We start from the raw sequence: 27543 nt of genomic DNA, 5'->3' as shown, positions 1-27543 counted from the left end.
GTTTTTGGTGTTTAAATTTCCATATTCCTGAGTAACCCTGTGATGACATTTATAGCAGAAACTTTATACTGTTGAGCTTCTCCAGCACCAAAGGTTGTCAGACTCGTTGTTGTTGCATTTGGTAAATGTTCTGCTTTGCATGATTCATTGTGGTTTCAGTGTATACAATTCATGTCGCAACCCTTTGAGCAATGCTATAAATCTGATTTCGTCTATAAATACCGGTTGTTATTGTCAACGTCCTTTTTCCTGATTTCTAAGACAAAACAACAAATCACCCTGATTGTTTTCTTGTACGAGTTGACATTTCAAGGAAAGCCACGCACAGGAAAAACACAAAATAAAAAGTTCACAGAAGAAAGATAATGATGACGCTATGTCAGAAACGGATACAACTTTATTCTATTTAAATCTGTCGGGTTTTATTTTGACAATTTGACTAGAACAGTTACAGTGGAACAAAGACAACAATTCCTCAGCGGAAATCGAAGGAAGGTTCAGATGAATCAACATAAACTGTCCGTTTATTTGGAAGCACTTGACACACGAGTAGTTTGTTTTTCAGAACAACTGAGAGCCATTTTCAGCTTTGAATAGTTCATGAAAAAAAGAACCCTGCAGCAGAATTATTTGTTGAAGTTTATAGTTTGCTGGAGTTGTTTAATTTGATGCGGACCGGTATTTGACTAAAAGAAGTGTGTGTAGTTCGGCAACACATCATTTCCCTTTGCCAATTAGAAACCGTCTTTAACAACTGAATATCAGTTACCTTTTTAATATTTTACCATATAATTTTTCAGGGTGAGTTAAAAAGAAAGTGACCGAATTAGGAAAAAAAATATTTGGCTCGTTCTATTTCATAAAAACAACATAAGGATAAAACAGATGTTATTGAATAGTAACTGTGAAAATTGTAATCTTCACACAAAATCTAACAGCAAAAATAATGTTTCAGTCTTAAATCAGATGATTAAAATCCATTTGTACTTGGATGCTTGTGTGTAATCTGTACTTCTCACTCAGCCCGATAGATTCCATTGACATTCCATGGACAGCTTTAGCAATAGGTTATTTTAGTAAAACATGGATAACTTCTGATAGCATGGATCAATTTCAGTAATTTCTTTTTTAAGATGAGCGGAAGAACATGCTCGTTTAAGACACATTTCATTCGTGTATTACATTTGATTGCTTTTTAAGAAGAAGCATTTAATCCAGGTCACTTTCTTTTTGACTAACCCTGTACACTTATAAGTCAGTTGAAGCTCTGTGCTTGACACTTGACCGTTTGATTCTGCGATATCTATTTTTTCTTTAGCTATTACAAACAAATATATACGGCACAAATGGGTTAAGTAACAGGTTTAGCTGCGAAAAGTGATATGTTCTTCAACACATTAAGTAAGAGTTATCAGTCTTTATATACATCCCGTACACTTCTGTCAAAAGTCTAACATGTTGTACAATAATGTTATAGTTCTTTCTTTTTTTAAATATAAAAAGAATATTAACATTTAAGGGTTCGAGTTCTTTCCACAAAGCAAAAATATACCCATTAAAGTAACGCCACAAGATGAAATTAATTCGAGTCACGTGACGTTTTGAAGTCACGTGGCCATACATGTTTTTTCTCGACACATCAATGTTACCATCTTGGGTACATTCTGTACAAAATATGTTACAAATAATAAATTGAATTGTATTTTCTATCTTTTGTGATATAATTATACTTCTTATTTAATTAATTGTTTTAAGAGTAATTTGATCGATTGTATGGTTCGTAGTGGCATTGCTTTTTTAAAGTGAGGGTTCGAATGTGTTTCAATCAAAGCCACTTCCTCAAAAGAAAATTAAACATTTTGGAGTAACAGCATGTATGCTCACATTCCAAATGTGACTAAGGGTATATACTGTAAATTAAATATTTTAATAAAAGAAAATATGTATGTAGGTACTTCTGCTTTACGTTGGCGGTTATATAGGTCATTATTGCACAACAATGTTACTAATTATGGTGTAAAACTTCTGGAAGCTTACGCCACATAGTTATACTCAATAAAATAATGTAGTTCTATGCTTACTTTCTCCATTTTGTTTTTCAGAAAAGAAATTGGGTCTTTATATTAAAACCGAATTAATTTCACCGTATAAAACTTTTTTGTAATTATAACTTTGTTATATGATGTTGGATGCTTATTATATACACAGACTCTTTTTTAAAATTATAATAATAATACTTGAGAAGATTCTTAATCTGATATGTCATTAATAATCCATTCTTGCATGTATCTGTGTATGAAAAAATCATTGAAATGATCCCTATTCTGAGTACAAGTTCTGATTGGCGGTAAGCTAAAATAAAGTCCTTTTGCAATTTTACAAAGCCTGAACATAAAACAATTTATTAATTTAGAAAAAAAATACTATTTGTGTTCTGCTTAATAAAGACATTATAATGCATAAAACCTCAAAAATAATAGTAGATATTGATAATAAAAAACTTGAAGCTGATAGTGGTATCGTCCTTGGCCAGATTTCAGTTATTGGACTCTCTTAATAAAATTTTGTTTTTACCGCAGCACTCTCGTCCGCAGAATGAAAAGAAAGTAACTATAAGTGTTTCGTTTTATTGACCTAACATTTTTCAAAGGTGTGGCTCTCTGGAACTCAACAACATTTCTTCTGCTTGATTTTTGAGGACCAAAATTAGCACCCTGAAATCATGCATATGTTTTCAATGGATAGTTGTACTGACGTTGTTATTCTACTTTTAATCAATATTTCCAATTATTATTATTTCGTGAAAAACGCATTTAAGAGAACACGTTCAGGACGAAAATGTCCTTTTGATTGTTTGTGCACGATTAATACATGATCAAAACCAATCCGGGCAATTTTGGCAGAAAAAAAAAAACTGTTTATTACTGGATGAAATCGGGACAGAATTTGTAGTGCAGTTTTCGTTTCACGCGCTCCATTATCCTCGTCTTGCCGCGCGTGTAGTTGCGCAGCGCGCGCGCCATGTTCTGATACGTCATCTGCTCGCGGTTGCCCTTGTAACGCCCCCACATCTCGGCGAATTCCTCCTTGCGAGCCGAGTGGAAGCGGAAGATGCCATTCTGTTTGCTGACCCACTCCAACTTGTCCCGCATGGTGGGATTGTTCAAGTGACACAGAATGAACTTGTACAGGATAGGCTGGCTGCGTTCTGTGGAAAGAGGAAAACATTCAATGGAACCTCTAGTGCATTAACCACTGCGGGGTGTTTTTTTTTGGAATCGTTCGTTGTTCTTGGGACCAATGGTTCTTCTCCGACGATCTGCTAGCCTCTCTCCGACGGGCTGCTAGCCTCTCTCCGATGGTCTGCCGGCCTCTCTGGGAATAGTGGGTCTGTTTCAGAATCATGGTTCTTATCGGAACCTTAGCGACTTAATTCTCAGTACCCTGGATTCTGAGAATTATTGGTTTCGGAACCTTAGTTTCTTCTCAGTACCCTGGATTCTTAGAATCATTGGTCCTTCTCGAAAGCATGAGTTCTTTTCAGAAATCTGGGAACTGTGGATTAGCGGAACCATGGGTGCTTCGCGGGACTATGGGTTCTTCGTGGATCCGTGTGTTCTTCTCAAAACGGTGAAATATTCTAGGATATTTAAGTTATTTTCTCTTTTTCACTGCATGGTATTTTTTCAGAGCTCGTTTGGCTCGTTCGGAATAATCAAGTGACGGAGGTATAGCACTTACTTTGTTTGGGAGGTTTGGGCTTCCGTGGCCGGCCTCGTCGTCTCTTTGCCCTCATGACTGCCGGCGGCCCACTGCCGTCAGACTCCGGCTCGATGAAGAGCGTCGAAGCGTGTACCTCGTCGTAGTGCGGGTACCACGGTAGAGTAGTTGACGACACCTCGCTTAGGGGCAGGCTTCGCGAGCGGCTAGCGTCCAGGTCGTGTGACACGAAGTCGTCACTCAGTGGTGGAGAGAGTGGCGGGCTGCTCATGTTGGAGCCATTATAGTCGGTTTTCATGAAAGGCTAGGAAGAGGGAAGGAGAAAATCTCAGAAATTCATGACAGTGATATTGCTATAGTAGTAACGTTTTGCCAACATTTATTTGTTTCTATTTTGAGGCACAGATGACATTGAATTTTACTGAGTTTTCAAGCAACTCTGATTGGCTGTCTTGTATAAACGTAAAGAAGAAGTTGTAGTTGATGAACTAGTGAGGATCCAGTGAATAAACACAAAATTGGACCATCGCAGATTTTGCAGAATATTCAAGAATTAAAAAGGGATAGCATGAAATAGAATAGTGATCACCGTGTTACAAAACTCCCCCTAAGGATTGACGACGCAGTAGAAATAATCATATAATTGTCATAACGCTTTCGCAACTCTGTAAAATCTTTTCGAATGAAATGTGCAAACATCGAAACGGATTACACGTAGCTTGGTCAATGGCGAGAGCTGGAACCGGCTCTAGTTTGCCATTACTACGCGATGGTGTTTGATGGAGAGCTGAAAATCCAGACACGGGCACTTCTCGGTTTCGTTCGCGCAATTCAAAACATGATTACACACTTTCGGTTTATAGGCTACTTGTAGCTTTAAATTTCAGTAGCCGTGGAATCTGGTAAATTTTGATAATTGTAGAGCAGTTTGAGACTGTAAAACTCTGAATCCACGTGCATGATGTTTAGATGATATTCCTAGTCTTTGACAAGACTGACCGCTTGGATGATCAGGTCTAGTTTCAGCAGTCTGTGTGGAGTAGGCCTACACGTAATTTCTTTGCTTCACATAATCTGACGATGGTTCGAGTCCCAACTGGTGCACAATGTTCAGTTGTATTTTCGATTTCAGTTGGTTTTCTTGTTGGTGTTGTTGTTGTTGCTGCTGCTACTGTTGTTGTTGGAAGGAGTAGTGTTTTGAGTACAAACATCAGGTTTTTAACCTAGTTACCCCATAATGACCTTTGATGGTCAGTGGAGACCCATTATAGTGACACAAAAGCGGGCCAGGGCATGAGGGACTAAGTGGATATATACCCTTTGTCAGGGCCAGAGGGACGAGTCGATATATAGCCATGCGAGGCTGTCACTGCATGGAACTTTGTTACTAACTAACTAACTAACGGAGAGACACGACGATTTGTTGAGCTGCTGTCCGCAGCTAAAAATACCAAGGGTAGATCGGTGGGGGGGGGGGCTACAAATGGGGAGAAATCCCAAATTTCCTTAAGTTCCATGAATAACGTCATCACTCAGTAAATTGCAAATCTTGATTCATTGCCGCAGGTCTTTGTTATTTTCAAGCGTTGATTGCAAGCTGCAACCCCTTTGAAAATCTCGGACCTTTACATCCCAGCTCCTCCTTTTTTTCGGATAATCTTGATTGCATGCATGGAATCCAGGCTTCATTATAAAACTACATTGATGTTGAATGTTATCCAGGGCAGTTGGGTCATTGCCAGGAACACACAATCTAACTTCAGCTGTATGTTAATTAGAGACCGCAAACCTTGACACGATTTTTGTTAGTTTTCGTTTTCACGTCTAAAAAATGGGGTAATTGCTTACCCCGGTAAACTTGCTATGCCATAACACAATAGACGTAGCCTAAGCATAAAAAAATGACGATTAATTAAAAGTGCAGTTAATTGTGTTGGCGACTGGAGTTTCGTTTTTCCACAGTGCGACAGCAGATAACGCCCGCTGGCCTTGGTTTTGCGCTGACTTCTTTCCGTTCTGGTGGTTTTTGGTTTTCGCAAAATAGGGAACTTCTGGCGAAAAAATCACAAGATATTTCCGCCGCGCGAGCTTTATTCAGCACAGTTGTGGCCAATACGAGGGGCGATGGTGAGCCTGTGTAAGGTTTACTTAATTACTCGTTTGGACTTTTAAATAGAAGACCTATTGGTGTTCGGTATCACTGAGTTCATGCTGTAATAACAATGCCGATTACAGATGTCCGGACTTCGTGGCAAAGTACTTTGTAGATTAAAGCCAGCAATATTTAACCATATAAAATAATCGAACTTGACCACATAGAGAAAGATGTGGAACTCCTTTCCACACCATTTAAGGAGCTTACGTGCACCAATGAAGGAGAGTTCAAGGAGAGTTCAAGCGTGCAATTAGGACGTATCTTTCTAATCAAGTCTATGATTAGTGATCCTCTGCTTGTCTTTGTACGTTCTAGTAATTAGTTGCTTTAGTGATTTCTGTGTAATTGTGTTTTTTTTTATCTTATCAGTGTTTGTATATATTTTTTTATTATTATTGTAATGTACAACGCTTTTAAATAGAAACGGCGCTCAATAATTTTAGTAAATGTGAAATGTTAGGCCTAAATGCTATCCTGTGGACGTTGGATTATTGGCAGTCATTTTCACGTGGTATGGGCACGTGATACTAAAGTGCACTTGTGGAAGTCCCCTTTTAATGGCGAATGCATTGTGCTAGCTACTGTTCCTACGGTTATCCTGAAGAATAGCTGGTACAGTACCAGGCGCGTTTCTAGAACCAATATTGGGGGGGGGGGCCTAGCAGAATTTTTTTTTTTACGGAATTTATTTTGGGGGGCTAGACAAAATTTTGGCTACAGCCCCCCCCCAGCCCCCCCCCCCCCGTAGAACCGCGCCTGTACAGTACTTTCCCCATTGGAGAGGGCCTCCGTGATAAACGGATAACGTGCCTGGATTGGGCTATGTGCTATCCAGCTGTATTGCAGTGGTCATGTACACTTATGTAAAGCAAGTCCAGAAATGCATAATGATGTGAAAGGCAAGGTTCATACTCTTCAAAGCACCTACTACTAAATCTTAGAACCTTTCGTGAAGAAGATTAAAGCAGACAGATCGAAACGTTGGATTCGAATGACCACTGCTTCCTCTGAAACCTACAATCCTGCTTCTCACAAGACATAGTTTCTGCGTATTTTATGGCTAGACGTGATAACGCTTGCACACATGCACATTTACTCTAAGCAATATTTCGCAACAGAAAGCTTGACTTTTATAGCTGTGCTTACTGCTTATGCTCTTCATGAGTGCATGGACGAAAGACTCAGCAAACTATTTTGCTAGCCTTCATTATTTGTGCAATGTGGACCTTACTAAAGTTGATGCCAGCAACTGAGTACCTCCTTAATAACTTAGCGAACACCTCCCCCCCCCCAAAAAAAAATAAATAATAAACATCGAGAAACAAGTGTGAGTGCACAATAAACTCTGGCCGTGTTGCAAGAAGTCTTGCATGAAAGTCTTGCATGAAATCGATCAAAATGATCCCTGTCAGAACTTTAAAAAAATGCGACGCCGAAAAATGCAGCGCCGACGGCACATATGGAACACTTTGCTTTGGGTCATTTTTTTTTTGGGGGGGGGGGGACAGACAGACATGAAGACCGACCACAAAGTGACATGTAGAAGCTCCTGCCAGAGAGCTTAGGAAAAAAAGTGTACAATATAAAACGAACTATAAAACTGTCATCAGATGTGGCTACAAAACTCCGGCTTTCTGTGGAATTTATGTTCAACAGCGTGCAGCTCAATATCAGTCAAAATAATTATTTTATATCCAGCATTAATGAGCGCAAGGCAAGTAAGACCATCAGCCTGGGGTTTTGGTCGGTATCAAATGAGGAGAATAATGCTCATTGTGATTTTTGGCAAGGTATGCACCCCTGTAGGAAAAAAATATCTGATAGCATTGCAGTGGTGCCAGCTTTTTGGGTGCTATCACTTTTTTTTACAAAAATGGCGGCCATAACATGCTTGTTACCACATACATTTGTATCATTAATCCGGTCACAAGCATATTGGCGGCCATTTTGAAGGAAAAACAAGTGATAACACCCAAGAAAAATGCCACCGCTCACACCGCAAAGCTATCACACATTTTCCAACTCTAGATGTGCATTACCTTGCCAAAAATCGCTATGAGCATTGCTCCTTTCGATCATTTGATACCGGTGGCTCAATTTTTGGACCGAAGCTGATAGCCTGAAGTTGATGAGGTCATGCGGTGCGATTCGGCGGTCTCTCGGCTGCATGCAGTGATCGCGTGGCTTCCGACGCATGTGAGGAGAGAACGCGGCCGACCTCATGCTAGATTGAAAATGCACACTGCATGACTGCAAATCTGGTCAATTAGATTTCCAAGACAGGTTTCAAGATCTACATCAACCAGCAAGTTTTGTTGGTTTGTTGGGTTTGTTTTAAGTTTGAAGATTGTAAACTTACCAAATGGTCCACCATTGTATCGAACAGTCGGTGTTTGATGCCCTGTAGTCGGTTGATATCCTTCTGCACGTCAAACAACGTATCTTGTATCTCCAGACTTTCAGGAGAGACTGGAGGGGGAGGGAGGATAAAACTGTGTCTTCAAAAAATGTCTTAGATCAACTTTGCGTCGGGGAGATGTGAAATTTGGGGGTTTGCCCTTCGCCGGTGAATTTGTAAACTCTGACAGGAGCTTGTACATGTCACTTGGTGGTCGGTCAGTCTGCGTTGCCCCGATTGTATATGGTGTTCCATATGTACCATCGGCGTCGCATTTTTAGGCGTCGCATTTTTAAGCTCCGACAGGGATCATGTTGATCGATGTTATTCAAGACTTTCATGCAAGACTTTTTGCAACGTCAGCCTCGCTTGAGTCTAACACGGCCAGAGATTAATGTTTACTCGCACTTGTTTTTTTAATAAACACTGTAAATACTCAGTGATTCCCAAGGGCTTGTGAGAAGGAAAAAAAAAAACATTGACAAGCTTACTCGGGTGAAACTTGAACCCACGACCTCCAGCTTACTTGTGCACTTTTAGTGCAGACGTCTTACCACTCGACCACCTAGCTTTCTTGGTTCGGCTGAAGGGCAAGACCCAATATAAAAGTCTGGAAGGATAGCCTATTAGTCTTTAAAAACCAAATATCAAAGGAATTTTATGTGGTACAACAAAATTAGTTTTACTTTATTTTGCCATAATTGTTACATGCCCTTGTGTTTCAGGAGATACAGTAACATGTTATTCACACACACACACACATCCCTATGTGAATTGTTTTCGTTTTGCTGAAAGAACGCACACCTTTTTTTTGTGATCCGTGAACAGAACTATAAAACGATGATTGTGTTTAAAATTCCGTAACTTGAAAAGTACATGATTGATTTGAATGATTCTTATTCTAAAAGAAAGCTTATGAATTGAGCTTTTGTATCCTAGATTTTGAAAGTGCTACATGCAGAACTTCACTAAAATAATGGTCCCGACATTTGGGTTTCGATTTTTTTTTTTACTCACGTTGTACAGTCAATAAACACCGAAATACATTGTAAATGGTATTATGTTTTGCTAAGCCGGTTTTCTGCCTTCAGCAACTTTGTGTCTGCCGTATCAAATTTGTGCAGGATCGAATTAGTTCGCCTACAATTTTCAAAATAGTTCAAGGGTACTGGTGTAGTGAAACTTACAACTTAGTAGTGAAACAGGCCAAGTCCATGACAAATATTTGTCTACCTCTCCTTGTTAAAACAATGTGGTTTTAGCTCAGATTGGATTTGGGTTAACACAAAATAGTGTCGCAACTTCCTCGGTAAAAAAACAACAACGAAAATAAAAGTTTGGATAATATTAAACAGTTTTAAGTATTTTGTTCTACAACTGTCCACACTGATTGTATCTAGATCGATTTTGAGTGTAACATCTTGGTTTCTTAATATTTTGAGGACTAGTTTAGTTTAACGTACCATTAAGCCATCTTGTGAAGTTTTCGTGAATCAAATCTCCGTCCGGACCGAAGAAATTGCAAAAGTCCTCCATTGTCCATTTTGCGAGCGTGCTGCCGTTCAACTGGCAGTACTGTAATTTAGACTCCAGGTCGTCGGCAAGGCCGACGTCAAGTTCCACAGAAATCCACGTGAGCCAGGAGGTTACGTGTTTAACCGTCCATTCGCGCGGATCTGAAAATTGCAACAGGAAATTGAAAAGGAGAAAACGCATGTTTAAATCCTAGATCCAAGTCAATGAAGTTACGCCACGCCTACGCGCGCGTGTAAAACCCTATTTGGGGAGCGCCGAGTGCGTTCGCGTGTACCACGTGCGAGCATGTCACGTGCGCTCGTACCATCTTGGTGAACGAGGCGCTACCGCGCGCAATGAAGGATGTTAATTTTAATTGTTGGATATTTTCGATCAGTTTCCCCAAACTCTCTGGGTTGTGGGTTGTATATTCGATCTTCGGATTTTTACAGATAGTTGATGAATGGGAGGGGGGGGGGCAGAAAAAGAAAACAAACTTCATACAAAATAATAAAGAAAACCATAAGTTATTGTGTGTTTTTTCAAACTCACCCGGTGGGAGTCCAAATTCGATTCTGGTATCCACTTTGCTCCCCTGTATTAAACGTTCTTTATCAGTTTCCAGAATGAAATTCAGTATCGATTCCGGACATGCAGGTTCCTATAACAAAATCACAATAAAAAAAAACGACTGAAGAAAGTATCGATTACCTGCCCCTTGCTCTTGCATGTTACCTGTTTCGAGACAAAGTATTGGCCAAACATCTTGAATATCGAGCAACCTTTAATCACATGCTGACCACCGCCCCCTCTCCACCCCATACACACAAATACAAACAGTCAGAGACGTTAAAACCATGTAATTGTTGCCCTGACAAAGAGAGTACGTGCCCACTTTATGGGCGTGGCTAACGTCCAGTTTGGAATGTATACTATACTTTCTACAATCACATGTGCGTTATGGATGTTTCAAGTGTTGTTGTAAAGAACCCGTAACAAAAATACCTCTTTTCTCCCTCTCTTTTCATTTGGACCACATGCAGTGCAGCAAGATCCCTTCAGAAAACGAAAGTTTACTTTTAATGTTGGATATTTTAAGACGAGAGAGTCACACCCTTATTAGATATAATGTGTGGCTGCTGATAATGGAATTCAATACGACCGACAATTACATAGAAAGCTACAAAAATATATCGTGTGGGCCTGAATAAGGAAGGAGGAAGTAATTTGAGCCATGAGTGTTATTTTTGTTACAGAAAGATGACTAATTTAATTAACTTGGAGGAAAGAAATCTGCGGGATGTTTTACTCCTGTTGGAAGCCGTCTTAAAAAAAAACAGCCCGAGAGCAAATAATGTATAAAGATTTTTTTTAATTCAAAAATGTTAAAGGAGGTCAATTCTAGAGTCGATATGCCGTTGAGATATTTCAGGTTGAGTGAGAGACAGGGGCAAGACGATTTGGGCGTAGACAGTTTAGCGAAAGAAGGCAGGGAACCAGACCATCGGGGTGACTCTGACAACTGTGTCTTCATGTTGACATGGTTAAAATAACAATTAATACAGTAAAGTAGATTACTCGGGGACACAACCAAATCAGCTGCTTGAGCACAGAGGGTCACGAACAAAATCTGCTAGTCTTTGTACCACGCCCTGCACCACACAGCTCTGTTGCTATATCTAATTTAACTCAGACCCAAAATTGGTAAGACGTCGTAATTCATCAAAAATGATTATTACAAGCTTCTACTGACGAAATCACATCGCACAAGTATGACGCGTGTTCCAGAGTCGTGATTGTCAACAATTACCAGATATATCTGCGCGGATATTTTATGGCACTTCTTGTTTAATTTGGAGCTACTTCTTCCTTCTGCGGACTCGTACTGCCGTTTAAAGCATTTTTAAAATTCAAATCTAGATTTTGGCTGAGAAATTCTGTGAAAAATTATATAGCAAACTATTAACCATGTTTTCTTTCTGTCAGCTTTGTCACGGCAGCACTGTGGGCGCTGTATTATGTACACACGGTTTTATCTCAAAATTCCACACTAGTATTAGGGAAAACCAGGAAAACTAACTATAAGCCTATATCACTCTTCAAATTAAAGCAAAAAAAACCCAGTTTAGAATCTTTTGTTGGGTCTCCCGTTCAAATGATACAGACTTTCGATCTGATGTAGACTTTCTTTGTTCGATGTAATAATATGTACACAAACTGCAGGTGAATTGTAAAAGATCAAACATGGGACTTTATTTTCATCAGGTATCGGTTTTCGGGGAGAATCCGGGTTTGATTGTAAAAGCTGTTGATACAGTAGTTGATAATTAAACGATAGAGCAAAACCAGGGAGTAAGGATTTGGAAATTTAGATAAGAGTACTAGACTTATGAAAGGGAGTAAGGATTTTTATGTGTGTGACATCGAGCTAGTATCGCTCTGGATGCACAGAACGATCCTGATCTGATCACTAGCCCCGGCTATCTTTGGTCTGTGTACATTTCCAAATTTACCGAGCTGCCGTGGTCGATTTGTGGGTTTATTTATTTCAATTATTTATTTCTGATCTTTCATTAGGGTAGCCCGTTGACATATAATTTTGTTTTTCACGGGGCCTGGGCATATAATTATAAATTAATGAAACAAAAACTAGCAATTTCAAGGATTAAGAATGTATTAAAAAATCCAAACAAATAAGATCATTTAAAATCATAACCGAATATCATTAAATAAAACGAGACAAACAGGTATGCAACATATACTATATAAATGTATATGTGAAACAGACAATAGACCAAAGTGCAGATTAAGAGGTTGATTGATCGATGCACGATCGATTGACAGAAAGGAATCATGGCGCCCCCCCCCCTTTTTTTGAAGGGGGGATTTCTTGGGGGTTTCGAACCGGCGTAGTCCCATTTAACTATCACTGTGCGTTTGTTTTTTTGTTTTTTTTTGGTCTGTCTAAATTAAAAAGAGTGAAGTTTCATTGATATTATCACCCACTGAAAGTACGGACAAGACGATTTAGAGCGAAAGAATACTCTGTTCGATCGAAAAGCTGAATAACCACATTTCCGGAGTATGACATTTTAATCAAGCTTTTCGATTGCATACATTTTACTCTGAACGTCAGTTTCACACGCTGGAAAGAGTGAATTTTACTATTTGAAAATAAGGGGGTAACTTTTAGAAGTAATTTAGTATATGTCTTAATTCCTACATTTTTTCATAAATAAAATGGACGGTTCAATTTACAAATTGTAAAACGACGTTCTGTCAAAAATTAGCCGGGAAATATTGAAGCCCAAAAGCTTTTGTTTTACCTTCATGTGTCCGAGCTCCACTACTTGGTGGTGTTCGTCGGGAAAATCATTTGAGTACAGAGATGATCCCTCGATGACACTCACGAGTCCCGTTTGGTAGAAATGGCCAAGCGATGTCTCCATCTTGACTGCAATGTCAACTTATATCGGCGGGATCTGAATTGAAAAAAAAAAAGATCAGAGTTATAACTTGTCCAAAAAGGAGTATAATTCACAAAGTAACACAAAGACTGTTGCTGGTCCATGAGTGTTAGCCACATTCCTCTTTGTATCTGACTGATGACTGGTTGACTGTCACTTGTTAATGAGACTTGCTTCAGCCTTACCTTTGGCAAACCAAATTGATTCAGATTACTACTACAGGTTGAGAAAAAAAAGGAAACCCAAATGTGGGGACTTTTGTTTTAGTGAAGTTCTGCATGTAGCACTTTCTTTAGGATATGAAAGCCCTATTCATGAGCTTTCTGTTAGTACAAGAATCATTCAACACTCATGCACTTTTCAAGTTACGGAATTTTAAACACAACCACAGTTTTAAAGTCATGTCTACGGATCACCAAAAAAAAACCCGAAAACAATTCACACGCATTCGGTTGAAAGAACACTTATTTTTTGAGATCCGTGGACAGAACTTTAAAACGGTGGTTGTGATTTGAATGATTCTTATACTAAAAGAAAGCTTATGAATTGGTCTTTCATATCCTAGATTTTGAAAGCGCCTTATGCAGAACTTCACTAAAAACAAAATGGTCCCGACATTTGGGTTTCCTTTCTTTTTTACTCACCCTGTATAACTCTTGGACCAAATTAGCTTTGGACCAGCTTTACTGGTTTTGCCTGGTTTTGTTTAAATAAGGGAATACATTTGTGCTTGGCCGGGGGACGCGCATAATGGCCCGAGCTGAACAGTATCGCCGACCAGGCCCTCAGCCAAGTTCAAACTTACTTGTTTAAAACCGGCCAAGCACATATTTATTCCCATTCAGATTGAGACACCTTTCAGGCAAAAACCAAACCAAAAAAGTCAACAAGCCACAAATTGTCAACGATTTTTTTACAATTTTACTTCATGTTTTTGTTAAACACCCCTCTGGCCTTGTCTATAGTATATGCCTCGCGCGCGCAGTGCTAAAATGTCCTGAATGGAAATTGAACGCAGCGGTGTTTTATCGGCGGTTTAAAACCACCCACGTGACGGGCTCTCGACCAATAGGAATTGGTAAACTGTCTCAGGTATTTATTAATAGGGCCGTGTCAGAAACGGGCTTTCAGAGCTACGGTTATGTCTATTGTCAGCGCAGCGCGTCCCCGCGTATTTTCATTGGGGCTAGACTGTTTAAGTAAACTGGGCTTTCTGATCTCATCTTCATGTAAACAGATTATTTATTCATGCACTAATTTCCTCATGTTTTCCCTTTCGTCTGTTTTCGGACTGTAGTTTATTTTTGTAGAACCGTCACATCTGTTTACAAATTTCGGTCACAGTGTTGCCGTATTTTCTGCAAGCTGTTACATTCTACACTGTATGTATTTCTCGTCAAAATGCGGGAAGTTGAAATGTGTTGATATTTATTGCTTATGTTGGTAAAATAACAGTTAGTTGCTTAGAATTTTGTAAATTTTGCTCGTCGGCATGGCGTCACAGGTGACGCGGACTGATTTGCTCTTGTTCCTTAACTGCCCTACTTTATCTAATTGCATAGTTTCTTTGGTGTAGGTTTGCTTGTTTCGTGGCTAAGCTCTTCGAGGAGTGGGCCTATTATTCACAATACAAGGTGAGTAAAAAAAAACCGAAACCCAAATGGCAGGACCAATTTAAAGTTGTGCCTGTAGCACTTTCAAAATCCAGGATATGAAAGCCCAGTCAGTAAGCTTCTTTTTAGTACAAAAATCATTTAAATCATGCATGTACTTTTCAAGGTACCGAATTTTGAACACAAACACCGTTTTAGAGTTCTGTACACGGATCACAAAAAAAGTAAGTGTTCTTTCAGCAAAACGAAAACAATTCTCATAGGGATGCATGTAAATTGTTTTCGTTTTTGCTGAAAGAACACTTACCTTTTTTTCTTGAAAAGAACATGAGTAATTTGACTGATTCTTGTACTTAAAGAAAACTCATTGTTTGGGCTTTCATATCCTAGATTTTGAAAGTGCTACAGACAAAACTTCATTCAAAAATTGGTCCCGTCATTTTTTTTTTTCTCCGACCCCCTGTATATATACAGGAGAATAAAACAAAAACAAAACCCCCAAAATGACAGGAAGGGTACAATAAAGTTGTGAGTGGGGGGTAGGGCCTACACAATTGAATTAATATCTTCTCTGAAGAGGTGTGGTTCTTAAAAGAATGGATGGTGAGAGTTGTTACCAACGTTTAAGATAGTACTCTGTTCTTATGAAAAATAGTCACTGTTCAAAGGTATTATCTTTGAAACTATTAACAACGACTTCAGTTCTATTAAAATGTACATTATCCCTAACATTGCACAGAATTGCGATTTCTTACTAGAAAAATATTTGTCTTTTGGTCAACCAAGCATGGCACATGGTAAGATTTTTGCGTCATTAGAAATTGGCAACTGGGTACAGAATATAATGCAACATTGGGGAAAGTTGCCCAGCAAACAAACAATTCAATGCAAGGGTTTTACTATCGATTTGTCGCAGCCCAAAGGCTGAATTGTGAATGATTTACAACAAAGTACAAATATAACAAAACATTTGAATTACTTCATTCAAAAAATGAATCGTCATAACAAATTAAATGGTGAAGAAATTGTGTCAAAGATAAGTTGTTAAAATGTCGGAATTTTGACTTTGAACAGAAGAGCCTGCGAAAGCGACCGCAAGGCGCTGCATGCACAGCACTCTTCATACAAATAAACAAACAAACCAACAAACGCAACACAACAATTGAAGCATCCATTTAGGTTGACCAAAACCAGAAACACAGCTGGCAATTTTGAAACTAAATTTAGTTCCACTCTTGCAAAAATGGGCTTAGTTATGCCAGCTACTGACAACAAATCCGTGAGTTTTCATTCCGTTTTATGGTAGCTTAGAGCTCTGAATTTTTGTGTGTGATCTGTATGGACAATGAACCCTGTGACACAGTAAAAGCTTTATAAAATTGAACCTAGGAAAACGAAGCACTGCATGGCCTTACACCCACCCATTTTTGTGATCATTCATGCGTGAAGGGAATATATTTTGGCAAGCACGTAGGCAAGTACTGTGAATGTAAATGATACAGACTTGCCATGAAAAATAAATTGAGTACTGTTGCTTAAGTGAGATGGGAATGTTGTAAATTCAAATCTGTCTTGCGGTGCGAATTCAAAGATGAAATTGACACTTTACTTGATATGGCAAGGAACTTTTGGTTCAAGATACTGTATAGGAGGAATATCCTCATTGTTGTGGAAAAATTGTATATAATACGTGCAAGGCAAACGTATATCAATGTAGTCTAACAGTTGGCTCAATTTTTGTTAGTATTTCACTTTCATTGAATTGATTAGTTATTCTGCAATTTTCTGTTTAGATTCTAAACACACATATATTGACACAGGCTCAGGAAAGATCTCAAGAAGGCGAGATAACAAACAAAGAGGGCATTTCCTCTCGTTATACAGAGAAGACAAAATGAGTGATAGTTAATTAATTTAAACTTACGAGAGTAGTCCTGGGCTTCTGACGGACCACTATAGCGAGGACACCTTGAGGTTTCCGTGGGGCGAGAACGCACGGCGGCCCGCTGTCAAGTTAGCTCCAGTCACGCTGAGTGTGTGTGTCTCCTCCCAAAACTCCGGAGTTTATTATGATCCTGGAGCTGGGCCATCAAGATGTAATCTGATTCAACAACTCTGTGCCAGGACTCACCCTAGCTTGGGTTTTATCCTCACGAGCAACAAGTCACAGCATCCGTGCGTACAAGAAAACTACCAGGTTAGAAAAACAGCACAGACCCGGAAATAGTTTTCTTTTTTTTCTGAAACCAGATTTCTATTATTTCTCCTTCATCGCTGCACCCAAGTCAACATCGGTGCAGGAAGGCGAGTACGAAACTCCTTTTGTGATTGGTGGACTTTGTCCACGTGTCAGTGAACCAAGAGCCGGTGATTGGTTGAATTGTTGCCCTTGTGTTGCAACAGCGGGATCGATTCGTCAGAGGGTTTTCCCCTGAAGGATTTCGCCCCGGTTTTGAGTCTTTTGTCAATGGTCATTTGAGTGTGACGCCTTTAGTATTTTGGGAGCCTGGTACTAAGCTCTATCGCACGATGAGATCATAATGGTACCGTTGTGAATAACACGTGGAAAAAACAGGGAATTTTCATTCAGTCGTTGAAAAGTTTTCCGTCGGACGATAAGTCATTCGTTTGCCCTAATATGAACATTAAGCCCTTTTATGATATTGATCACACGCCCCTATACATTGATTCTGTTATTAGATTTGGTAGGTAGTTGAAAGTGCATTAGCGCACTTTACGCTGGATTTCAATATACAATAAACTTTAGCTAAAAATACAAACCATACAAATGAGTGAATTATAAAAAAAAAGTAAACATTTAAAACAAAGAAGCTAAAACATAAATAGGATTTAAAAGGAGAAGTCATAAACAATAATACAGGTTGTAAGAATAGGGATAGTAAACAGTTTATGATAAGGAGCATATTAACATTTGGGTCTGCATGCTTCCGAGCAACAGTGATTAGATTCGCTTTTGCGGTCCCTGACCCACATAATCGTTTTCTTTGTGATTTTTTGTGTCTTACTGGTTATTGTTCAACTCCCAATTGGGAAGCCCACCCCAGCTGTCATTTAAAGTGCATGCCCTCTACTTCATGATTTTTTAATAATTTATATTTTAATTTAAATTTAAATAACATGTTTATACGTTTCTTTTGTTGTGCGTTTTCAACCACTTTTGTGTAATTTTTGTTTGGTTTTGTATCACTGTTTGTAATTCTTTGTTGAGGCCGAATAAATAATAATAATAATAATAATAATAATAATACATCCCGAAAATAGTTAACTGAACAACAGACATGTTGATTAAAAAGACACCGTGGAATAAGACAATTCTTAAACCTATTTGTGTGGTTCCAAGAGACCCGCACAAAAAAACTTTGTAATGTGTTCTGGTTATTCGAAAAGTTCAGAAATTTCATGGAGATTGTATTTTCAGGGCATCGGCAGAAGATTTTCTGTAATAGGAACTCAAACAACATTGCGGAGTTCGGTTTGATTTTGGAATGTAATTTTCAGGTTTGGTGTTTCTCTATTCACCCAATATGGTACGACTCAAACCGGAGCTATAATTCACTTGTTTGTAACATTGGAATGTGTGTGCGGGTAGTTTTGAAGACACGCCGTGATAAATAATAAGTGACGATCTGCAAGAGAGGTATAAGACTTTCTTCCATGAATATTCGTTAAAAATGTACACTGTTATGCACTTGTAAGCAAAACACTTTCATGTTAGCAGCATTAAACCACATTCGGTCCTAATTCCTGTGATTTTTTACGCCTGTTATTTAATTTTTTCTCGTCCATTTGTTAAAATATATATATATATAGATTTTTAAAGGAAACTCTACATTTTGATCATGGGAAATTGATCCTATGTTGAAGTTGCCAACTGGCCTGTTGCCAAAGAAAGTAATCTTTCGATAATTCAATTATGATCAGCGGTCAGGTGCAATGAGGTAATTAATTTCGAGAGTGTTGTTAAAGCGTGCATAATTAAAACACACGACATAACGTTTTTACAAACTTGATATTTCATTCAGAATTTGTGACACTTATTTTCTATCAGAAAAGGCTTATTCTTTTTTTTTCTTCTAATAGAGAGTTCTTAGATTATTACGTGCAATGCAATTCACTCCTGTGCTTTGTGCAACAGCAAGATTTCAATTTGATGCAAACACTGGACACAACATTGTTCAAATATTGGGTGAAACTGGATTGGAAACAGGGCCACGCTTAGAAAACAACTTATCAAGGTGAGATCCACAACCAGTGTGATTTGCATCTGGATTACAAAATTGTGTTGTTTTTCAGAGGATTTTTTTTTGGGGGGGGGTGGGGGGAAATGAGACGGGACTGGGCACAGGCAGCTGTGGAGAAAAATGAAACAAAATGGGTGATTTGTTTGTCAATTCTTCAGATTTATTGACATTTGTAAATCTTTGATGTGTGTAATACGCATAGCTTAAGAAAAAGTGTAAACGTGGAATAAAATAATTTTTCTGGAAAAACAATTGGCACAGTTCTTTTCGCGAATACAAACTCGAAACTTCCAAGGTCTTTTTCTCAGTGTTTTCTCACTTTTTTGACATGTCGATAAATGCAACTCTTAAACAGTAATTCGACTTTTATTCTCTTTCCTATTACCCGCAAATCTTCATTTCGACCTCTGCCCAGTTCGGTGTCTTTTTTGTCAGAACGTCTAGCTCACATTTATCAACCACCTTATAGGAGGACCAATGCAGGCGATGACAGTACCACCTCATTAATGTCTTCTATTTGTGGTCATCGGATTGCTCCGTATAGTAGGAAGTCCATTGATCTGTATAAATGCTATAGTCTAATAATTGAAATATGTTTTGACACCTTTGTAGGACTGAAACCATAGAAATCTATAAGAAACAAGGCGAACCTAGTAAATCTGGTCCTAGAGCATAAAATAGTTTAATTTAATTGCTTCAGAAATTGCTTTTCCAGGGTAAGCTTTCATGAGTCTGGTCTACACGATAATTTAGCCTAAACGGGATAGTTCTTCACGATAGCACTGCCCGCTTCTCTCCACCAGCCCATGGCTTAGACACAAGTTACGGGGAGTCAGTCAGTCAGTCAGGTGGTGCGAAGAGGTTACCAGCAAGGTCCTCTGGGGCAAGCACAACATAATTTTCGGCCTTGAAGATTGCAGTGAAGTAAGATTCCCAATAAAAACAGTTTCATAAGGGTCAGAGCATGCGGAAAACTCATCGCGATTTCGCAATTCTTCGATCGGTGCCTGTGAACTTCTTTCGGTACAATAGAAAATGATGGGCGGCCGGGGAATGCCAGTATTGGGAAATCTTGTATTTAGAACTTCAAGGAATGCTGGCAGGCACGGAATGTGTATAGTTTGGGGGGGGGGGAAGACTGTTCATTGTCTGGTATTAACACTGCTACATGAAACGAACAGAAAAAAATAACAGCGACATGGAATTTCTGTGCATTCAAACTGTTTAAGGCATCGACTGAGTGGAGTGTTCGCTTGGCACACGTTTAAACATTGATTTCGCAGTTCAAAACACAAGTAAAAAATGTTTTGGATTAAATATCCTGCATTGAATCTAGAGTGCACAAGAGATTGATTCAGAAATGGCTTTTCCACGGTAATCTTCATGATTCTGGTCTACACCATAATTTAACCTAAAACTGGATAATTCTTCCCGGTAGCACTGTCCAGCTCTCTCCCCCAGCCTATTACCAATCTAAGACACAAGTTACACTCAGTGAGGCAGCTAGTCAGTGAGATGGTACAAAGAAGACAATGAGAAGGTGCAGTGGGACAAGCAAACATATTATTTTGTTCGGCCTTGAAGTTTAGAGTTAAGTAAGATTCCCAATAAAGAATGTTTCATTCAGTCAACCTACAAAGTATGCAGAAAATTCATCGCGATTTCGAAATTCTTCGTTCTGTGCCTGTGAAATTTTTTCGGTACAATAGAAAATAATGGGCAGTGGGGAATACCAAATTGCTATGGTGACCTTTTTTGTGTGGCTTAACCTTAAAAAAGTTGTTCGAAATACCGGTGCGAATCTGACAGTCAGAACTTCAAGGACTACTGGCAGGCATGCAATGTGGAGTTTGAATAAAATAACTGTTCAACCGCGACATGGAATTCTGTGCATTGAAAATGTTCTTGGCATGAACTATGTTTTCTTTGTCACATTTAAACACTGATTTCGCATGCAGTCAAAATCACTAGTAAAAAAAACTTTGACAAAATAACCTAAAGTGGGTCTCTTTTGTTCAAAGTATGTGAAAGCTGTTCAAAAACTGTACTTCCTGCGGTAGCAAAAAAAACTTTGTAGTATTCCTTTTCCTGACCTTGTTACTGTTTATATACAATAGAACTACGTTTGGGTATGCCTCACCAGCTTCCAATGTAATTGTCTCGTGTAATTTTAGCAGCATTAATTCATTTAAGGATACTTGTCATCATATTTTGGTGAGCGAGTAGACCAGCTCTGTTTTCATTGTGGTAAGTTTTTTTTTTAATCCAGCATCCACAGAGAGTGGCTTCCCCCATACAAGACACATATATTGCAATTTAAAGAACCTCCACATGCTATGTGGATCATATCGTAATAAATCCAGTCGCGTTCCCTTCTTAACCTGTATCTTGAGTTGCCAGTAGCTTTGCAGTTCCAAAAGGGCCAGCCTAGTGTACCTCTCTGTACCTATCTCACTTACGGACAGTTTGTCATTGTAAGTAAGATTGTCATTTTTACACCAGTTGAAGATTGAAGCCGGGCAGTACTGTCGATTGGATTACCTCGTAACGCCAATGAATGGGCTAAATCGGGCCCATTGTGTTGACGAGATGCAGGAAAAGACTTCCAGTGAATAGCCATTCTAATTCAATTGAAATAGTATATTTCTGACTATGGGACCAGCTTTTCTAGGCCTGCCTAGTCTTGTACTTAATGTTATGAATGTTGTTCATTTGAGGTGCAACATCAGATCGAAAAGCATTCAGTGGACAGTGACAATTTGTAGCAAGTTGAACAAGATTCAACCCAACTAAATTCCCTCGAGACCTACGTCAACAACTTTCCTCGAGTGTAAACGTTAACAACTTCAGACACAAAAGGTCATCTTGACCAGTTGACCTGGTTACCAAATACTGCACAATACAAATTAATAGGAACAGTCAAAATTTCTGACCACTAGATATGTCAAGTTTTAAAAGACAAGTCAAACCTAGCAGAACTTTTTCCACAGCCCACAAAGTTTCAATACAATTTATTCAGAATGGAGTGAATGGCAGCTTTTCAGGCATCATATTTACAGTGGGTATTGGCCGGATTTAACCTGGCCGACAAAGTGACGGTCAGAGAGTTATAAGTCAACGAGTCAGGGAGGTAAAGTGAGAACTAGAGGCTGACCCACTCTAAGACCAGCACACACATAAATAAAAAAAAGATGCAGTTGTCTGTGTATTGTTAGTGGGACAGATAGGTGAAATATTTGGGAGAATTGTGCCTTTGACGATACAAGAATGGCATTCGGCACACAGTCAGAGTCTGTCCTAAGAAAGATATTTGGCTATAGGGTCATCGCAGAATCGTCCCATGACAAAATATAGGTAAAATAACAAGCCATGGCGGCCACTTTGAAAATGGCCGGCATGGATTTTTATTTACCAATATTTTGTCACAGGACAAATCTGCAATGGCCTTATAGCCAAAAAAGCATGCTCTGACTGTTTGCCAAATGCCATGCTTGTACTGTATCATCAAAGGCACAAATCCTGCACCAATATGCCGCATTACGTGAGTGTGTACACACGCCGCACTGTTATGGCTGTACTGTTTGAGATACCCCGAACTAGATCGTTATCATAACCAAAAACGTCAGGAGTTGTTCTATTGTTCTCGTCGTGCATGACGAATAGATCCGTATGGTACAGGTGCACGGCTGAGGGGTTTCCCGGGTCAGGATAAGTCCCGCCTTGCCACCGTAAATTCGGAGTTTCGTTTTCAGTGAACGGAAAAAATACCGAATCTGTACAGGCCTGTCACGCAGTGATTATTCCCGCGGTGGAATTGTACACGTGCAGACTGGGCATGCTTGGTTTTAGCCCCATAAATGTGGCCTATTTACTGGACTGCCTCCGTAAACATAGGCCACACATCCACATGTACAAAAACGTGTCGACTTTGCCAAATTTTGATTTTCACATTTAGACTTACTTTGTAGGTTTTTTTTTTTGCTTTAGAAGCATTCTCACCCTCTATATAGGCTAATCAGAAAGTGCTGCCTTTTTCAGATGTCCATTTTTCGTGAAATTTCCAGATACATTTGCACACGTTTGCGTATCAAAATTTCAACATGAAATTTCACAAAAATTAGACATCTGAAAAAAGGCAGCACTTTCTGATTAGCCTATAGGCCTATAGAGGGTGAGAATGCTTCTAAAGCAAAAAAAAAACCCTACAAAGTAAGTCTAAATGTGAAAATCAAAATTTGGCAAAGTCGACACGTTTTTGTACATGTGGATGTGTGGCCTATGTTTACGGAGGCAGTCCAGTAAATAGGCCACATTTATGGGGCTAGCTTGGCTTAAACACCAGTGCTGATGGTACGGATTTTTTTGCATGATTGAAGGTGTACAAAATCACCACTGGGAAATCTGAGCATTGACAAATCGCGTTTCCATTTTTCAATTTGAATCTTGCTTCGGAGAACTGATCAGATAATAATAATAAAAAAAAATCAACAAGCAAGTTCACATGGCTAGCTGGAAAAAAAATTAAAATGCAGCTTTATCTTTCATACTCAAACTGGTTTAGGAGGGAAACAAACGTTAAATATGGATGACTTATAATATTACTTTGAAGAAGAGGAATACGCAAAAACGTAGATATAGGCACTCTACTGATGTTTGTCGTTATGTTTTACATAAGAAGTTTTGCATAAAAGGATAACATCTTAGCTTTTCAGAGGCAACCCATTTTTGTTTAATCTTTTAAAAAAGACGCAGGTAGAAAATAAAAAGAAAGCTTAGTTCGTATTTCCCGGGCTTAATAAAGTAGCTACAAAAGAGATCTGTAAAACAAGTAACTGTCTCGATTGTTCTGGATGGTTTCGATTAGTGTTCACAGTGTTGTCATATTTTCCTGTCAATGTGTTTTGGTAGCAAAGATTTCTCCTCCATTTTGCATGTTGACCCAATCAAGCTTATGTTCTTCTCACTGGACATTTGATATCAGATCATTTTTTCTTTGTTTTTAGCGTAAAAAGAAGAGTTTCTCACCCGCAACGTGTAGGCTACTGTAACAATGATAGAGCAAACTTTTTTTTCTATAAGAACAGTCGAAATATAATGAAAGCTATCAGAGTCGTATCAGAGGTTCACCCGAACTGACAACTATATGTGTTTGCTTCCATTGTCCACACGAATAATTACTGAATCGCGAGGCATTCATAGGCTGACAGTACCCGAATTTCAATATGACGTAGTACACCAATTTGCATATCAGGGAACACGCCACTCTGGGCAGCCTTAAACTTTGCAAATCGTGACCATATTTGGTCATCTCAACAAATCCAAGACAAAAAGATCTGCATTTTGCAATCTGGGGTAGCATAGGTAGATTCCCCCCAATTTCAATCATATTATATATGCTTTGTTGCCTTTTCTATTCATTTTTGTTGTAGAGTGTGTTCGCTTGTCGTCTGATTTTTTTTCAACATGACAAAGAGCTGGTATTCCAAACTAAATTTTGTTTGTGGGTCGAAGGCGCAAGACTTTTGTGAAGTCAATCAGTTTTTTTAATAAGTATTTGAATTATACGTTATTGACTATACTGAAAGGCAGTTTCACATTTCGTTCCCGATTACATTCCGCTAATTAATTAATGTCTGCTGGTCGACAGTCCAGTCAGTAAAGTCTAGTCAGTGAAGATAGCGTCAACCTCAAATACAGTGTTTCTGGTTTTTTTTCAACAGGTGGTTCTACATCTACATATTCATTTGGATTCTCTAGCAAAACGGTTGGTCCGCATCCCACTAGAGTTGGTGTGTCGCGGTTCTGTCTAATACCTCGTGCACTACATTTTGTTAAGCAAATACTTTGCTTTTAAGTTGGTTACAAACAAACAAACAAACAAACAAACAGACAAAAGAGGGAAACACAAGGAAAACCCCGAACGAAAACCAAATTCTGGTTAAATCCAGACGGAATCGTTTAATCCCGATTTTCGCAGTAGTTCGTTCCTGATTATCTGATGAGATTATAATAATAAGAAAGTACCTTATGGCAAACAGGCTTAATATCATGGCCCCACTTGCTGTTAAGCAGAACAAAATTGTACCAACAACTCTCTTACTTCCATAGAGTGAAAATCCACTATATTCGAGTGAACATTCCATCCCGCCGTCTGAAACTATAGGACCAGACGTTTTAAAGTGAACGTCAGTCAATCGAGTAGATTGAGTTTTCACTCGAGTCTCCCCTAGATTTTATTTCAGAATTTGTTATCTAACATTAGAATGATTTCACAAAATATTGACTGGTCCATTATTCAACTTTATGGATATCAGACAGCATATGCTTACCATGGGCCTATTAGATAGATAGATACATAGATAGATCGATAAATGGTTTATTAAATCGGCCTCCTCGCCAGCTGTAGCGGAATTGTGTGAAGCTGTAACAATATTAAGAACACATTAATATGAAAGTACCCCAAAGTATTACAATTATACTATATTACACCGTCTAGACGTTGTCGCAGTATAGGCCTACTATTTTTATGCAAACCCTGTCTCTAAAGTAAGTTTTTATTTCCAGCTTACAGTCTATAGCAGTACTGACCGATGATAGCAACAATTGCGTGCTGAGCATGGTCGTGAAATTAGGCTCAGTCCTCTGGCTATAACTGGTTGATTCGTGTTGGCCCTTCGGCATCAGTTAATGACAACTTATTATTTTTACTGGACCCAAAAGTGTCAGCTTGCTCTCCTCCTATCGACTGACTTATAGACTGACGTACTGACTCGCCGAGCGAGGGTGAGATTTGTCATGATTTTTCCTGATTTCAAGATTTTTTGTCAGGGTTTTTGTAACCAGATTTCATGATTTTGTTACTGGGATTTTTCAAGATTTGATGAATTTTTAAGAATCCCCTTTTGAAATCTAGAATCCCTTAGGATTTAATGAAAAGTGGTTTTACATGTATGTACTGTATAAAAAAAAAACATGCATTGTTAGGGGTGGCTTTAGGCAAAGACAAACATACACCATAGACCCGAGGTTGTTTTTGAGGACCTCGGCGAAGCCAAATCTCTGTCGATTATTTCATTTTTTTCTCCATTTTCCCCCGATCGCACCCCTGCTGAATCATAATGTCCTCACCTGACACTTTCAGGTCCAGTTCGACTAGCTAGGCAAGTTTTGTCTCCACAGGGATAGGTAGATTTTGTTAAAGTTCGTGGAAAGAATGTTGCAACCAGACGCTGCATTTTCTTCATATGGCATCTCAATGAAGTTCAGTCATCGCAAAAATGATGGTAAGACATGAATGTGGGACTGAGAAACATTTCCAGTTTTGACTCTCCATAGACTTTGTACACAACCGCTTAAGTAGTGTCAGGTTGCAATATTCTTTCCAAGTTAATTTCTCACACAATCAATTTAAAAAAAGAAATGGTCATATGTTTTTGTTCCCTGTATTATCTGGATAAACAAATTTTAAAATTCGTGTGGCAAGTGCTTTTGTCAAAGCTGCTCGGGTGAAGTAAGCGAGGTCGCTAATACGCCTCCATGAACAACAAAAGAAGCATTGAAGAACGGCATCATAGCTTCGGGGATACCAACGGGGAAACCCCCGTCAAAGACTGAGCATGCGCAGTGAGCGTACATGGGCTCCTCCGGAAGCTCTGCTAGTAGATACTGTTTTCGTGAGCTGAAATAGTATTTTAAAAATAAACATTTTGGGGAGTTTTCTGGGTACATTTAAAATATCCGCTTACAATTATCTGAAGCACACACTTGTTGTTTTAATGCGGTTACTATAACACTCTTATTACAATTTACAATGTGAAGCGTCTCTTACACTACTATACATGTGCATTCTCCGATTTAATTTCGTGCCACCTGTCACAGATCAGGGTTTTTTTCTTCTAAAAAACAACCAGTGTAGTTTAACATTCCTGTATATCGTTACTTTCGTTCTAATTCTCTCTGTACAGTTAGGCCCCACTGATTAAACTTCGATCACAACTTCAATAAAAAATCAATGCAATTGTTTGGAATGTTACAAGTTATTAAAGCATTGTGAACTATTAGTTCTATTCTTTTTTATATATATAATATTACAGTTTTTAGAAATTATTTAGTCGCATGCTGGACTTTTTCCTACTGTGATTAGGACTTGAGGTTTTAGAGTCTTCGATATACATAAGTATGACTTGAGAGAAAGAGTTTTCGCATCTTCTTTTGACTGTTACTGGAGAAAAATTATTCTTTGTTCTCTTAGTATAATGATCCAAGTAATATGCAGACAAAAAACGCGTTTCGTTTCATCCTCTGGAACATTTAATGTGACTCACGAAAGACCTCCTAGAAGAAAAAAAATACAAGGTTTAAGTGGTCCCGGGATTAAATTAGCACTGTTTTGTATACTTTCAGTTTTGGTGCG

At 38.7% G+C, this 27543-nt stretch overlaps 1 protein-coding gene across 1 annotated transcript; it reads right to left on the bottom strand.

The window, feature by feature from the left end:
• Positions 1 to 365: 365 nt before the first annotated feature.
• LOC119741405 lies at positions 366 to 17128 on the bottom strand. The gene is made up of 7 exons (XM_038217184.1): positions 16793 to 17128; positions 13115 to 13270; positions 10341 to 10449; positions 9737 to 9949; positions 8235 to 8344; positions 3742 to 4024; positions 366 to 3208 (listed from the first exon to the last, which is right to left on the bottom strand). Exons 2-7 carry the CDS (start codon positions 13235 to 13237, stop codon positions 2922 to 2924), a joined length of 1125 nt encoding a protein of 374 aa, XP_038073112.1. The 5' UTR covers positions 13238 to 13270; positions 16793 to 17128; the 3' UTR covers positions 366 to 2921.
• Positions 17129 to 27543: the final 10415 nt, after the last annotated feature.

Source organism: Patiria miniata, unplaced genomic scaffold (assembly GCF_015706575.1).
Source record: "Patiria miniata isolate m_02_andy unplaced genomic scaffold, ASM1570657v1 HiC_scaffold_1, whole genome shotgun sequence".
In the NCBI taxonomy this organism is placed as follows: Eukaryota; Metazoa; Echinodermata; class Asteroidea; order Valvatida; family Asterinidae; genus Patiria; species Patiria miniata.
Note: the sequence above shows the minus strand (reverse complement) of the source record. Positions and strands in the feature narration are given on the sequence as shown.